Genomic DNA, 16,069 nt, shown 5'->3' on the forward strand with positions numbered 1-16,069 from the left:
TTGACACTACTCAGCGCTAATTGATCCATCCAGGAGCTTGCATCTCTGGGGTCCTTGCAAGGTGGCTGGTTCCCTGTTCAGCCGCTTAGGTGGACTATTCTTAAAAATGTTCTCTCCCCTCTCCTCCTTCCCATCCTGCATGCTCTATGTACTTACCTATATTTAATCCAATCCGGTCATGTGGTCCAGAAGCAGCTGCTGCAGGGGAGAGGAGAGAGCAATGACAATGGATAGGCCATGGGAGCCTATGGGTGATATCACAGCTCCAAGAATTCACAGCCATAGTTGAGCGTTCGCTTACACGGGGGAGCTGCTGGATCAAGTGACCTGGCCGGATTTATAAAAGTAAGTACACAGATTTTTTTTTATATAGGCTATGCAGGATAGGAGGGGGGATATTTTTAGGAATAATTATAGTTATTGCTACCACTTTAAAGGTGAATGAAATCTTGAAAATGTGACCTGTTGAAGGTACTTGAGGATTTTGGTTAGGAACCACTGCCCTAACCCAATCCATAGACATAACCATCAGCCTTAAAAAAATATTTAGATCCAATTTTCCAGTCCTTAGATGTGGTGGCTGCATTCATTTTTTTTCTTTTTTTTACTCCTGGTGATCTTGCCAGTAACATTCCTTATCCTGGGATGACAATGCTCAGTCATTGTTCTATATCTATGGAGAAGCAAGGTTATCACCCTTGGACAAGAAGTATATTAGGGCTACAGAAGACCTCCACCTCCCTTCATCTCCATAATATAGGGAGGAGGTGTTCTGTAGGTTACAGAGAGAAGCGAAAACAATTTTAACAGATAACAGTCAGCAGAGGCAGAAACAAAGAATGTTTTCATTGTCTGGAAGGATCAACAGGTATTTTTCACGCTTGTCAAAAAGATTTAAGGAAACACTGTCAATCAGGGGCGGACTGACCATTCAAGCACTCGGGCACTGCCCGAGGGCCCGGGGTCAGTAAGGGGCCCTATGAGATGCCCCTGGTACCTTTCATAGGCTTTTTTGGGTGTTGTTTGAGTGTGGGTGAGGATTTAGGGGCCCCATGATCCCCTATTGCCCTTGGGCCCCATGAGTTGTCAGTCCGCTCCAGCTGTCAATTGTATATTAAACTGAGAAAAAGGAAGCATAAAAGAGAAGTCCATTATAAGAGTTTACATGTACTTTTAGGCTCCATTCACATCTAGGCATTTTGTATTGTGGGCAGAATCGACGGTCTGCAAAACCGATGAATCACACCATACTTGTTCAGGTGTCATTCAGTTCCTATGGCACCTAAGCACAGGTGCAATTCTGCTGTGATTGTTGTATGATAAATAACAGTGCAATCACAGCAAACCACATCATGCGAAGCAGGAGCTTCTTTTGCATGACAAGCTGTGCTCAATGCGATGTATCACCTGGCAATAGTGGCAGAATCACCAGTGCCATTGAAAATGAATGTTTTCCGGAGCGTTTTGGAATTGCGAGCAGAGTCGTGGCAATTCTGCCTGTGATACAAAATGCCTAGATGTGAACGGAGCCTTAAATCCATCAGGAGTAAAAGAATCCAATACACAGAGAAGTATTGACACATTTCAGCCCAAGTAGGTTTTAGTCATAACTGTGTTGCTGACCTTTTCATTTGGATATATTTATTCTAAACTTAGCCTAAGCCCAAAATATAACTTTAAGGCCTTATTTAAATGTCCAAATCGGCCATGGCACAGCAGATAGGTTGTGAAAAACTGTGCCTAGGGACCCAGGTATGTGCGGGCAGCCATGGCAGCAAAGCCTGTACATAGCAATGACAGGCTGTCAGCAGCCACAGATGTCCACTGGTGTTCAGGAATAATCGTACAGCCTATGATTGCCTGCAGTTAAGGACAGATGACCTTAGATTGTATGCCCCTTGAAAGTTAGGGACAGATATGAATGTACAATATATATGTAAAGCGCTGTGTAAATTGACAGCTGTATATAAGTACCTGTAATAAATAAATAAATAAATTGCCCTTGGATACAAGTAACTTTCGTCCAGAGATCATCTGTCTCTAACCACAGGTAATCGCTGGCTGTGCAATTACATCTGAACACCAGCGGACAACTGAACTGTCAGTCTGTCACTGCTTAGTACAGGCTCTACAGCTGTCTGCACACATCTGGGCTCCTGTGAGCGTTTTTTTTGCAACACATGCTTAGTGCACCATGACCGATCTGGTCATATGAATGAGGTCTACAGTGAATCTAACATAAAAATAAAATAACAATAATCTAAAGAAAAACAATCTATCACAAAAAACCCCCAAAACATCACAACAATAAAAGAGCGGATGTGACATCATAGTTCTCTATTGCAGAAATGCACAAGGCTCTAGAAAAATGAAAAAAATTGCATTTTTGTGTGTACTATGAATGATTCGGCTAGGGTTGACTGGACACACAAACACGAAAAATATTTTACGAATGCAAAATGTACAAACTATACATTACAAGACGTAATAAAATCTGTTTTTTGAATTTCAAGCAAAGGGAAAGAGAATTCCTCCCAATATGTTTCCAGCATTCTCAAAGTGTTTACGATCTATCAAGACAACATTACCATTTGAAAAATATTTTGTCTGACAGTGGGCCTTTCCTGGCAGAAGCCTCTACAACAGAAACAGGAAATTATTGTAGAAAATGCAGTGTTGGTTACAATGGGCGTGTAAACATTAATCATATCACAGACGCTTTGAATGGTATTTTTACAACCCCATGGTAATAATGAACGCCGGTCTTACCTTGTACATGATTTTTCCCATGCAGAAAGAATGCTAAGAGACAAATCAGTTCAATCCCCATTCGTTTTTACTTCTGGCTGGATGGAGAAAAAAAGGAGAAAGGAACAATATTAACTAGTCTTCCGCCCTGTAGAGATGAAGTGGGATCTATACGTGTGAGCAGGTAATAATCACTAAAATTCCTTGTGATTCGGACGCAGGAATGGAATGTACTATAATCCACACTAGACTAGCTTGAATGAGCTGAACAAGAGCTTGTAAGGAATGAAACAGTCAAGCAGGTAGAGACACCTATCAGCATAATCCCACCCACTTCCTTGTTATTGCAGGTATCCTTACCTAAGAAAGTGGAGAAAAGGGGAAGGCCCCATGTGACAGCCCTGCATGGTGCGCTTATCCACCTGGCTGCTGCCATTCTCCGTACACAGCTCAAGTTTCTAATCTGAACATCACATTGTTTCATCCTCACAAATCCCTCTAGGAATGTCATCTTCATTTTATTTCAATCATGCTGGAAGAGAGACATATTCAGATCTTTGGTGCAGCTGAAGTGACTATCTGGTTTGTTTAGAGGGAGTGCATAGTTTTTTAATTCTTTTTAAAGAGTGAATAGGGGGCTGACTAGGTCAAGAAGTCATAGAGATTTATAACAATTAAAAAATGTTCTGCCCCTTCCCAATGTTATTCAATAAATGTGCTTTTGCTGCTGTCCCTGTCCTCTTTAGAGAGATACTCCGTCACTAACTGTGTGTGTTACATAGGGGTGGATTTACTAAAGACAAATAGACTGCAGTTGCTCCAGAGCTTAAAGTGGAGTTCCACTCATCTGTCAAAAAATAAAAGTCAGCAGCTACAAAAACTGTAGCTGCTGACTTTTAAAAAACAGCCACTTACCTGTCCCCCGGTCCCGTGGTGTGTCCCCCGCAGCCCGTTTCACCAGCCATCCTGTATTCCAGGAGGCTGGCATCTTCAGTGTGGGCACTGAAGCTTGCGGCTTCACATCCGGGTACCCACTGCGCATGCGCGAGTAGAGCTGTGCTTCTTAAATGGTCCTGTAGTGTTCTGGGACCTGTCACATGTCCCAGAAAACTACAGGAATGGAGGGAGGGAGGACACCTTCCGTTTCCGATTGCCTAGGTGATCGGACCAGAAATGGGAGCGGGTGCCTGTCAAATTCGGGTACCCACTCCCCCCCGCCCCCCCAAAGGTGCCAATCTTTAATGGAGAGCAGTCCTTAGAGCAAAACTTCCCCTTTTGGGTGGAGCTCCGCTTTAAGAAGTGTGGGGAAGCTCTGCTGAATTCTATCATCCAATCGTGTGCAAACAAAAATGCAGTTTTTTATTTTCCTTGCATGTGATTGGGTATTCTTTGCAAAGTGAATCTTCATCTCATTTACTAAGTTATGGAGCATCTGTACTTGCAAAGTGCACAGTCTGTTTGCCTTTAGTAAATCCACCCCATTGTGTCACTGAGGTAAGAAGTGAGGGCAGAAGTGACCCTGTCAGGTCTAAAAGAAAAATCAAGATCAAATGTCCCTGCATTAGAAGAGATTTTATACTCACTTCTCTGGTGGTCCATGTCTCCAATGTTTCCTCTATTCCAGTACTGCAGCCTCTGTGAGCCTCCAGGACTGTAGGATGCCTATGTCCCTTGCAGCACACCATAGCTCCAACCATCAGTCCTAGTGTCACTACAGGACTCAACAGAGATGTAGGGGTCAGATAATAGAGCCATGTGTGCTCATAAAAGTGTTGAATGCTGAAGAGTCTTAAGGAGGCAGAGGAGAAGGGCGGTAGGGTTGTATCAGAAAGAGGGTATGAAAGGTGAGTATAAAAGCTTTTCTTTTGCAGGGACATTTGACCATAAATCTCCACAAGCTGGAGATAGTAGTAAAAGATGACAGTTATTTAGCCACCCTCCCTCTGTGGAAAGCAGAAAAAATAAGTTTAGGCTGGAGTTGGCCTTTACCATTCAGATGGTCAGTTTTGGGTTTTGGTGGTTTATCATGTGATGGATATTTAGAGTATGCATCCTGGACTCATCAGAGACCCCCTGGTTTAAATTCAGGTTGGGGAAGAATAATGGCAACAATCCTATAGAACCATGCATTTACAGTGGGGAAAATAATTATTTGATCCCCTGCAGATTTTGTACGTTTGCCCACTTACAAAGAAATGAAGGGTCTATAATATTTATCATAGGTGCTTTTTAAATGATAGAGACCAAAAATCCAGAGAAAAAACGCATTATACAAATGTTATAAATTGAGTTGCCGTTCATTGAGTAAAATAAGTATTTGATCCCCTAGCAACCAACAATAATTCTGGCTCCCACAGACTGGCTATGTGCTCATGTGGTACACAGATTAGTCCTGTCAATTTAATAACAACTCATTATGTGGATAAAAGACACCTGTCCACAGAATCTCTTCCCTTCAAACCTCACTGTCATAGGCAGGACCAAAGAGTTGTCAAAAGATGTCAGGGACAAGAATGTAGACTTGCACGAGGCTGGAATGGGCTACAAGACCATCAGCACGTAGCTTGGTGAGAAGGAGACAACTGTTGGAGTGATTATTCGCAAATGGAAGAAATAAAAAATAACCAGCAATAGTCCTTGGTCTGGAGCTCCATGCAAGATTTTGCCTCATGGGGTAAGGATGATCATGATAAAAGTGAAGGATCAGCCCAGAACTAAACGGGATGAGCTTGTGAATGATCTCAAGGCAGTTGGGACCACAGTCACCAAACAAACCATTGGTAACACAATACGCCACCATGGATTGAAATTCTGCAGTGCCCACAAGACCCCCCTTCTCAAGAAGGCACATGTACAGGCCTGTTTGAAGTTTGTCAATGAACATCTAAATGATTCAGAGAAGGATTGGGAGAAAGTTCTGTGGTCCGTTGAGACCAAAATTGAGCTCTTTGGCATTAATTCAATTCTCTGTGTTTAGAGGAAGAAAAATGCTGACTATGACTCTAAGAACACCATCCCTACAGTCAATCACGGAGGTGGAAACATTATGCTTTGTTTCTCTGCTATAGGTACAGGTTGACTTTGCCGCATTGAGGGGCCAATGGACGGGGCCATGTATTGTAAAATCTTGGATGAGAACCTTCTTCCCCCAGCCAGAACACTGAAGATGGGTTGTGGATGGGTCTTCTGCCATGACAATGACCCAAAACATACTGCCAAGGCAACAAAGGAGTGGCTCAAGAAGAAGCACATTAAGGTCATGGAATGGCCTAGCCACTCTCCAGGTCTTAATCCTAGTAAATTTATGGAGGGAGCTGAAACTTCGAGTTGCCAGGCGACAGCCAAGAAACTTTAAGTATTTAGAGAAGATCTGTAAAGAAGAGTGGACCAAAATCCCTCCTGAGATGTGTGCAAACCTGGTAATCAAATACAAGAAACATCTTACCTCTGTGCTTGCCAACAAGGGTTTATCCACTAAGTACGAAGTCATATTTTTCTTGGGGATCAAATACTTATTTTACTCACTGAACTGCAACTCAATTTATAACATTTGTATCATGTGTTTTCTCTTTTTTCGTTGATATTCTGTCTCTATCATTTAAAATACACCTATGATAAAAAATATAGACCTTTCATTTCTTTGTAAGTGGGCAAACTTACAAAATCTGCAGGGGATCAAATACTTATTTTCCCCACTGTATACTCGAAAGAGCACCAAACCCAACAAATTGAGGTGGATGTGGAACTGCACATATAAATTGTAACCAACTTACCCAATGGATGGTCTATGATTAATGTTGACGTAAGAAGCCAGGTGGGGCAGAATATAGACAATCCATGTGAATAAAACTGCCTGAGGTTGGAAGTAGACAGTTGGACATGAGCTTTGGAGTGGTACTGTGTAATGGGATGTTTTTAAATGGGGGTGAATGTGGAACTGCACATGTAGTCTGTTACCGAGGAGCACTGAAAATGACAAATGAGGGTGGAAGGAGAACTTCACATGTAGACTCTTTCCAAGGTAGGACCAACCCAACTAGTGGAAGTCAGTGTCAGGGGCGTACTTACCACAAGGCAAACAAGGCATTTGCCTAGGGTGGCTTTTTTTAGGGGGGCAGCACTGCCCCCTGGAAATAGGGACATATGCGGCATGGGGACCAAGTGGGATCCGAGAGAGGCTGCGGGTTGCTTGATTGTGTATGCAGAGCCCGATTGTCGTTCCCGTTGATTCTGTCGCCGGGGGGGGGGGTGTTTGTTAGTGGAAGGCTCTCTTGGGTGAGGGGGATGGGGTAGGGGTGTTGTTGGTCACCGTCAGGCTCTCTCCGTGGGCAGGCTGGTGTTGGTCGGTGTCAGGCTCTCTCCACCGGGGAGGGGGGGTTCTGATTTTTGTATTGCCTAGGGCAGCACAAAACCTAAATACACCACTCGTTGGTGTGAAATTGCATACATAGACTATTAACGAGGTAGCAGGAAACTTGAAAAAGTAACCTTGGAAGCAGTATGGCAGATAGGGAGAGCAACATAGATAAGAAGATGAGGTTCTGATGATATAATGAAAAGTTTCCTTTTTGACAGCCTATTTAAATGTTATTGCTCTTGGAAATCTACAGAGAGAATAAAAATGCTCAAATATTTCTCCAGAGACATTCGGAATATTATCTGCAGTAACTCCTAGGCGTAAAAAGACTACCTGGGGAGAGAAGCAAGCCATAACCTTCATCTAGGAGAATTATAGGATGACAGCATTCTGAAATCACTATTGTCTTTAAAGAAGAACTAAAACCTCCTATCCTTTACAGCCAATGGAAGTTGCCATCTTAGCCTCTGCTTGATCTTCAGTTGCCAAGGTACTGCACATGTGATCAATTATGACACCAGCCATTTGATGGCTTGACAGTTCAGTTGTGAGAACAAGCAACTATGACAATTATTATTCATGGCATACCTTGAATGTAACTATTTTGGGAAACAGTTAGATCAATGGGTTTATTTCCACTTTGAGCTTTAAGATTTGTAACAAGCTTTGTTCTCATCTTACTTTTTTTTTAGAAATATTCTCTTAAAGTGTTACTAAATGCAGGACTCTGCATTCACTATATCTGGTCTCCCACAGTACACAGAACATGAAAATGCAATTATTTTAGTAAATATAAACTGCTAAATACCTTTTCTCATCAGCAGTTAGAGCAGTCTTGTGACTTCTATCAGTGTCCAGCAGAGCACTGTTTACAGCTTGTAGGAGGAGGTTTCTTTCTGCTCTAGGAAGATGCATGACCCCAGGCCCTCTCTCTGGACAGTGCTGATTGGCCCTGTGCTGATCACATGCACTCTCCCCCACGAAAAAAAAAAACCTCTCTAGCAATACACACCAAACTGAGCATGTGCAGAGTAACTCCACATGATATTTCTAATCAGGAGATAAGAGCTGGACACCGGAAGAAGGGGAGGATCAGAGAGGTCAGGATAAAACAGCGGTTTTACACAATGCAGAGGATTAACCCCTTAGATTCCACAGTGAGTATAACAAGCATGCTTTACTGCATATACAGACTGATTTTACTGTTGTGGGTTTAGTAACACTTTAATTGCAAAGTTACTTAACATTGTACTTTTAACACATCCTCTATAAGCTAAGTGTTTGTTTTAAGATACAAACAGAATAAAAAATGTGGAGTGCAAAGTCCTTGTGGAAGACGTAGTATATCTGATTTATTGTATGTATTAAGATGTTATAATTAATGTGTATACCTCTTATTTTATTTCTTGCTTGTCCTGTCTGATTTACATACCCTGACATTCACCAATGCCATTCATTTTGCTATCCCATCTAACAGTATCTGTGCATAGAGACTGTTGTAAGCTTTTTATTGCTTTATTGCTCTCATCACAGTTCTCTGGCATAATTTTTAGATAGAAGCTGTGAAAACTCCACGCAGTAAACCATTTTACCTTTCATTTTCACTTCCTTCATCCCTCCTATCCGTGTTGGCCTGGAATTTTTTCATGCCTCCACCAACGGGGGAAAGGAGGAATGATGTCATTGTATGTTTACAGACTGTGTAAAGATCGACTTTACCTATAAAAGTTAGATTTTCAGTGTTTCTACAGGTGCTAACTAGGGGGTTCCTAGAGAGCTGTGCCACCAAAAAGACGGCAATAAAGAGCTTACAACAGCCACCAGTGAGTGGAAGTCTCTCCAAAGTGAGAAAAAGTCTCCTCCAAGACAGGTTTCACCAGAACAGGTGACCCTACAGGAAAATTTAGGTTGTTATAGCTGACTTCTCCCTCTAAAAAAGCTTATTCCAAAGAAACCAATATTCAAGCTATCCCAATTATATACTAATTGACATACAGTATATATATATATATATATATATATATATATATATATAAAATGCAGTACAGTAAGTCCCCAACTTTCGAAAGTTGTGTTCTGGGAGGACGTTCATAAATCGGATTCGTTCGTAAGTCCGACAAAGTGAGTCTTATACACCTTTGACACAAATATACAATGTGAAGCATCAAAAAACCAAACACACACGAAAATACTGTAAGTAAACTATTTTTACATTAACAGTTACCTTAAAATGGTGGTACAGTACAGCCCAGTACCACAACTGGCATATAGTGGAAGAGAGTTGCTAACTGGAGGAGGGAGGGTAGGTGGGAGATGGTGGAGCTGATGGATCATCAGCAATAGGAGATGGAGGGAAAGATGGAATTTAGCCCACACCTGATGTTGACGGAGCTGAAGGATCATCAGCAATAGAGGATGGAGGGCAAGATGGAATTTGGCCCACACCTGATGTTCACGGAGCTGAAGGATCATCAGCAATAGGAGATGGAGGGCAAGATGGAATTTGGCCCATGCCTGATGTTGACGGAGCTGAGGGATCATCAGCAATAGGAGATGGAGGGCAAGATGGAATGTGGCCCACACCTGATGTTGTTGGAGCTTAAGGATCATCAGCAATAGGAGATGGAGGGTAAGATGGAATATGGCCCACACCTGATGTTGACGGAGCCGAAGGATCATCAACAATAGAAGATGGAGGGCAAGATGGAATTTCAGTAACACCTGTTGATGACACAGGTTTTTTGATGGATTCAATTTTGTCTACGCTCTGGAAAAAAATATCCAGTGATGTCTGAGTAGTAGCTCTTTTTTTCTCATCGTAGATGACTCTGTAGCATTGGATGGCATTCTCAACGGCTGTAACCTTTGTGTATCATTCTATGTTGGGGTCCTGTGCTTCAAAAACTAACAGTGCCTCTTCAAGTAAAGAAAATCCCCTTGCCATTTCCTGTGTTGTGAATCTCTTTGGTTCTTCAGTTACATCTTCCTTTTGGCTCTCTTCGTCTTTTCGCTGGACTTCTAATTCCATCAGGTCCTCATTAGTAAGGTCCTCTTGTTGCACAACAAGGAGTTCAATGAAGTCATCTTCTTGCAGATCTAGCTCCAGCTTCATGCTAAGGGTCACTAAGTTGTTGAAGACCTCTTTGGACTCCTTACTCATCTTCTCAAGTCCATGAACTTCACAAACAAACTGTGGGCAAACGTACTTTCAAACCCCATTCATAGTGACAGCCGAAACCTCACGCCAAGCAAAGTTGATGTTTTTATGGCCTTGTAGATGTTGTTATCCTTCCAAAATTGTTGCACGGTTGTTCCTGTTTCATCAATAGCCTTCACTGCCTGACGAAAAGTGTTGTGTAAATAATATATCTTGAAAGTCGCAATAACTGCTTGGTCCATAGGTTGGATGAGCTCCGTAGTATTCGGTGACAGATGCACTACTTTGACGTTGGGATGAAAGTCATCCATGAATTGGGGGTGACCTGGTGCATTGTCAAGCAGCAAAAGAATGTTGAATGGGATATCTTTCTCCAAACAATATATCTCTATCTCTGGGATAAAGTGGTGGAAAAACCAGTCCTGGAAAATGGCCTGTGTAACCCAGGCTTTGGAGTTACTCTTCCACACAACAGGTAGAGAGCCCTTGGCTATGTTTTTGAGGGCTCTTGGGTTCTCTGAATAGTAAACTAAGAGAGGCTTTAGTTTCATATCAGCAGACGCAAACAACAGAGTAAGTCTGTCCTTTGCTGCTTTGAAGCCTGGCATCACATTTTCCTCTTTACTGATGTAACTTCATTCTGGCATCCTCTGCCAGTACAGTCCTGTCTCATTGATGTTAAAAACCTGTTGGGGTAAATAAGCACATTTGTCAATAATTTCTCTAAGTGTTGCTGGAAATTCTTGGGCAGCTATGGTATTTGTACTCACAGTCTCACCACTTACTGTTACGTTGTGAATGTTGGCTCTAGCCTTGAATCTATTAAGCTATCCATGGCTGGCAGTAAAAGATGCACATTGTTCACCCCATTTTTTCTTCAACTCTTTAAAAAGGCTTTTAGCTTTTTCTTGAATAAGCATTAAGTATTGAGCTGAGTGGGACTCGACGCTGGTGCTGATCCTGCATTCACACACTGAGAAATTTCTCCATCTCCTTTATCACTTTACCACGCTTTATGGATATTATTGCTGACTTCATAGGCATCATGTTCCATGATCTTGGCCTTGTTCTTTAAAATTGTGCCAATGGTTGAACAATTCATTGTGGCGATCGTGGCGTCAGACCCCTATCCTTCTCAGCAAACTCGTGACCGAAGGAATAGCCAATCTAAAACCGCAATGTCACTTGCGTAACAATGCCACACCCAGCTGCACCCTGCACAACGATTCTCCAGCTAATGGACCACCAATCGATGTACCTGCCGCCTGAGAGCAATTGTTACTGGGTCAGGTTAATTACGCAATTAACCCTTCACACTGCCACCACCTCCTTTTTGTACAGAGAAAGAGGAAACTTGGCAATACCAGCAATAACACTATAATGGTTGAGATAATCATCTGTATACCACTGTCACTGCAGACAGGTTATACAGAGGGTTAAACAAACACGGTAGTGCTCTTTTAGAGGCAGGAATTCGTAAATTGCATTAAGGAGCTTTAGAAACAGTTCAACACTTTCAGAAAGAAAGATTTATTACTAAAAGGTCAAAAGGGTGCAATAAAAATATTTACAGAAAAAAGATGTAATCAATATATATATAAATATACAGATAACAACAGCACAGCAAAGAGGTAACAGAAAGGAGGTTAAAGGGTTAAAGTAATCCAATCAGCCTTGGATTAAGCAGATCTCTTCATTCTCTTAGGCCTGCCAGCCTATTTTGTAGTCCCCCAGCAGGGGGTGTGTTTATAAAGCCAAGGACCAATGCTTCATTTAGGGAGGGAAGGTCTGGGCGGAGAACTAACTAGAGCCAAAATCTCTCATAGTTCATATTTTGGCTCATAACTTTTCCTATGCACAAGTGACATTCCACCTGCGGGTAGATTACTATGCAGACGCATCTGAGGAACGGTTAGATATGAAATATGAGATACATATCCGAAGGGTTCCAGAGATGTAATTTTCTGCTTTCCTAGGTATTCCAGTCAGGGAGTATGACCTATCAAACTGTTTGTCTTCTCGTGGGTAATCTGAAGATAGACCTGGTTTGTATGTAAGCCTCTCATATTCCAAGATATGAGACATAGGGAAAAAATGGATTTTAAAAGTGTTATCTAGACTTGAACTTAGGGGAAGGCTTGTGTTATCTTTTTACGATATGGTAGATTCCACTGGTTTTTTGGACAGCGAGGCCCCAGCTCCCTTGGGGGTTTTATAGCTCGGGGCTCCCTGCTGTGCTCTGGCCTCCTGTGACACTGCCAACACACAGGCCATATGTCACTGTGGCTGAACAGAGAGGAAGAATGAGAATGAGGGGGATATGTTTGTACAAGATGGAGGATCCTTTGCCAAGATGGAGATTGGAGCCAAAATGGTTGAACCGTGTCCATCTCTGTAGGCATGATTGCTACATTCATGTTATAAGAATGAGCGATGTCTACCATCTTTTCGCCTAGGTCCAATTTCTCAATTATTTTCACTTTTATTTCCATGATTATTGCTTTGCACCTACTAGAAGTCCCATCCACATCACCACTGCTTTTCCTCTTGCTTTTGGACATCCTAGGCTCTGTACAGTACACTATTGCACTGCACTGTACAGTAAGCACACAGCAGCACAACTGTGACAATGTCTGGCAGACATGTGAGCTACTTCCATGATTTGTTTGCATCTACAAATGTTCATAATGCAAGGTCCGTTCGTATCTGTGAAAGTTCGCAACTTGAATGTTTGTAAGTCGGGGACTTACTGTATATGTTGTATCTTCATTATTGCCCATTTGTCTCTTGTGCAGTTTCACGGCAGGTTGTGTGTCGATTATCCAGGATCAGGAATTCCACGTGCGGAATGTTCACAGCAATGGCTGCTGTGGACTGGAAATCACCATGGCCGGGATCATCGCTGATTGACGTACAGCCATCTTTGAAACATTTACACCATTCCAATGTCTTACTGCAGCTGAGCATCTCATCACCGTACTGTGCTTGACGTCTTCTGTAGATATCCGTGGGTTTTATGCCTTCGTTCAAAAGAAACTTCATCACAACACGCTGTTCCATGGACGCACTAACACTTACACTGGCCGCTTACTACTGAGTGCAGTACCACCACGCTAACATCCCTTTTTACACCTGTAGAATTAAAAGTCACAGTTTTGACTTGAACACCCCTTGTATTTAATTTAAACTGAAGGTTCAGTTGGTTTTACTATTCGATCCTTGTGAGACCTTTAATTTCCAGACTTCCCACATTGTTTCTTCTTTCAGAAAACAAGCGGCAGAACAAGTGATTTCGCTGATATTCGGCCATGATCACACACAGATACAGAGCCCATTAACGCATTTGTCAACCGATAACTCTGAACTAGCTGAGAATAAAGAGCCTGACAGGGTGGAACATTCTGGGCTGATCTTAAAGATATACAAATGAAAAGCTAATGGATTTCCTGGATGCAGGGAGAGGTTACCTTTCACTTGTTCCTTCAATGGAACTTTCCTGGAAAGACGATTCTACAACAAGACCTTTTTCAAAGAGAAATGCCAGTAAAAAATGTTTTTGCAGTTATAATGCTGAATGTCTATCTGTGACTTTCTTTCCAGGGCAGTTAGTTCTTTTTTCTCTCAGTGTCCCTCATACATTATGGCTGCTTTTGTGAAGTCAAGTACTGCCATTTTTTTAAATAATTTCTTTTCATTGAAAATATTACGTTAAAGGCCAGCCTCAGCTAATACCCTTTATTTAGCCTATTGGGTAAATTTTCATTTAGCCTAGGTTCATACTAGTGTAGGTTGGGAATGCATGCAAAATTGCAATGGTTCATGACCTGCACTGAAACCGTGCTGCACTTGAACAGACACGTGGGGTGTGCCATTATTTTTAATTGACACCTCCACACATCAGCACCCACAGCACCTTGCAGTTAGGTGTGGAACAATTTTCAAAAAGGGTTGGGGACTTCTTTTCCCATGTTTCTCCAGAGTACAGCAGCCCATTCAAATGAATGAGCTGCTGTACCAGTGAGGTGTGCGTGCAAATGCGCTGCACTAGTGTGAACAAGGGATTACTCGTCAGAACAAGGGCACATAGAAAAAAAAAGTTTCATTCAGAGCAGGAATCACCAAACTTTGGTCCATGGGTAATGTGAATCCTACTACAAGGCTTTATCTGGCCCGCAGCTGATATGCACACAGTCTCTGCTCCCCCCCCCCACAAGAGATGATGGGCACAGTCTCTGCTTCCCCTCCCCTCAATAGTAGCGGAGGACTCTGATCAGATTTCTGAAATAAAGGGTTACTCTGATGGGAACCATGAAGTGAGGGAAGACTCTGATAGGGACCCTGATGTAAGAGATGACTCTGATGGGGTCCCTGAAGTAAGAGGAGTGAGGGGGAATTATGTTGGGGGCATCCTGATGTAAGGGGGGGCTCTGGTGGTGTCTCCAATGTAAGGTGGGGCACTGATAGGGACTCAGATTTTAGGGGGGAATCCAGATGTAATGGTGGGCTCTGGTGGGGTCTCCAATGTAAGGTGGTACACTGATGGGGACCCTGATGTAAGGGACTTTGGTGTGGTGGGGTCTTCAATGTAAGGTGGTACACTGATGGGGACCCTGATGTAAGGGACTCTGGTGTGGTGGGGTCTTCAATATAAGGTGGTACACTGATGGGGACCCTGATATAAGGAGACTCTGGTGGGATCTCCAATGTAAAGTACAGTGATGGGGACCCTGATGTAAGGGGACTCTGGTGGGGTCTCCAATGTAAGGTGGTACACTGATAGGGACCCTGATGTAAGGGAACTCTGGTTAGATCTCCAATGTAAGGTGGTACAGCGATGGGAACCCTAGTATAGGGGGGACTCTAATGAGAAGAGTGTAGGCTGAGTTTATTTTTGTTCAAACTTTAATAATGGCTCAAGTTTATTTGAAATTTCTTTGCTTTGTTCTAATGAAGTTCTTTCTTTCCCCTATTCTGAATCATATTATGCTGATTAAAAAAATTAATTAATTCAATTTAGCAATTGTGCATAATTTGCTGAAAATAACACTCTTAGTAAAAGTTCTCCCTCTTTATTTACTCGACACTCTACCAACACACTAACACAAAAATGTAACCGACATGCAGCTTGCACTGTGCTGTGTTCTCACTGTGTATTGTCTAAATAAAATATGCTAAGATTATGAAGCCTTTCAACAGATTTCATACTTTCTGCAGCTCGTCACCCTGCTGTACATTCCATATATAGGCCACATATTTCTTTATGGTATGTACATACCAGATCAGTAGATGTACAATGCAGATAACGTGCAGGCCTCCAAGAGAAGGAGATCATGTTCATAAATCAGAGGAGATTTTGACAGATGAGGAAGCTTTCAGAGTATAATGTAAATTAGATTATCATAATCCCATGTCAAACTGTGCCATGGTTCAGGTACTAGACCTCTGGAGACTTTGTTAAAATTATGTAGCACCCTCGGCTAGGATTAGATAGCTAGGATTAGTTGTGCTTTTGATAGGCAAATTTAGTTGTCCCTCTGCAGTGTGAGTGGCTGTAGTTATTGCTAGGTTAAAGCATAGTTAGTTCATTGTACTGGGTGAGCTGTGATTATTTAGTGAGGTCTGTTCTGTGTGCACAGGTGCTACTAATCTGCCTAGCTTCCTCTGGATCCAGCAGAAGTTTCTGGATGTGTGTGGAGTTATGCAGATGGTAGCATGAACATTGATATAGCCTCAGCTTATCCCAGAGAGGGGAGCTCTAAGGCATGCTGGGTAACTGTATAGATTCAGTGAGCACATAGAGCTCTAAG

The 16,069-nt window shown here is 42.3% G+C and overlaps 1 protein-coding gene across 1 annotated transcript in view; it reads right to left on the reverse strand.

Annotated features, from left to right (window-relative positions):
• Positions 1-2,971, reverse strand: part of ITGB6 (integrin subunit beta 6) — a 107,425-nt gene extending 104,454 nt beyond the window's left edge. Inside the window, exon 1 of the mRNA XM_089659907.1 lies at positions 2,770-2,971. Coding sequence (XP_089516033.1) covers positions 2,770-2,830 — 61 coding nt within the window. The 5' untranslated portion in view covers positions 2,831-2,971. The remainder of the gene's footprint in view (positions 1-2,769) is intronic.
• Between the last annotated feature and the right edge of the window lie 13,098 nt (positions 2,972-16,069).

The sequence above is a fragment of the Staurois parvus genome, unplaced genomic scaffold (assembly GCF_062004578.1).
Source record: "Staurois parvus isolate SC_StPar_1 unplaced genomic scaffold, SC_StPar_1.0 ptg000031l, whole genome shotgun sequence".
Classification (NCBI taxonomy): domain Eukaryota; kingdom Metazoa; phylum Chordata; class Amphibia; order Anura; family Ranidae; genus Staurois; species Staurois parvus.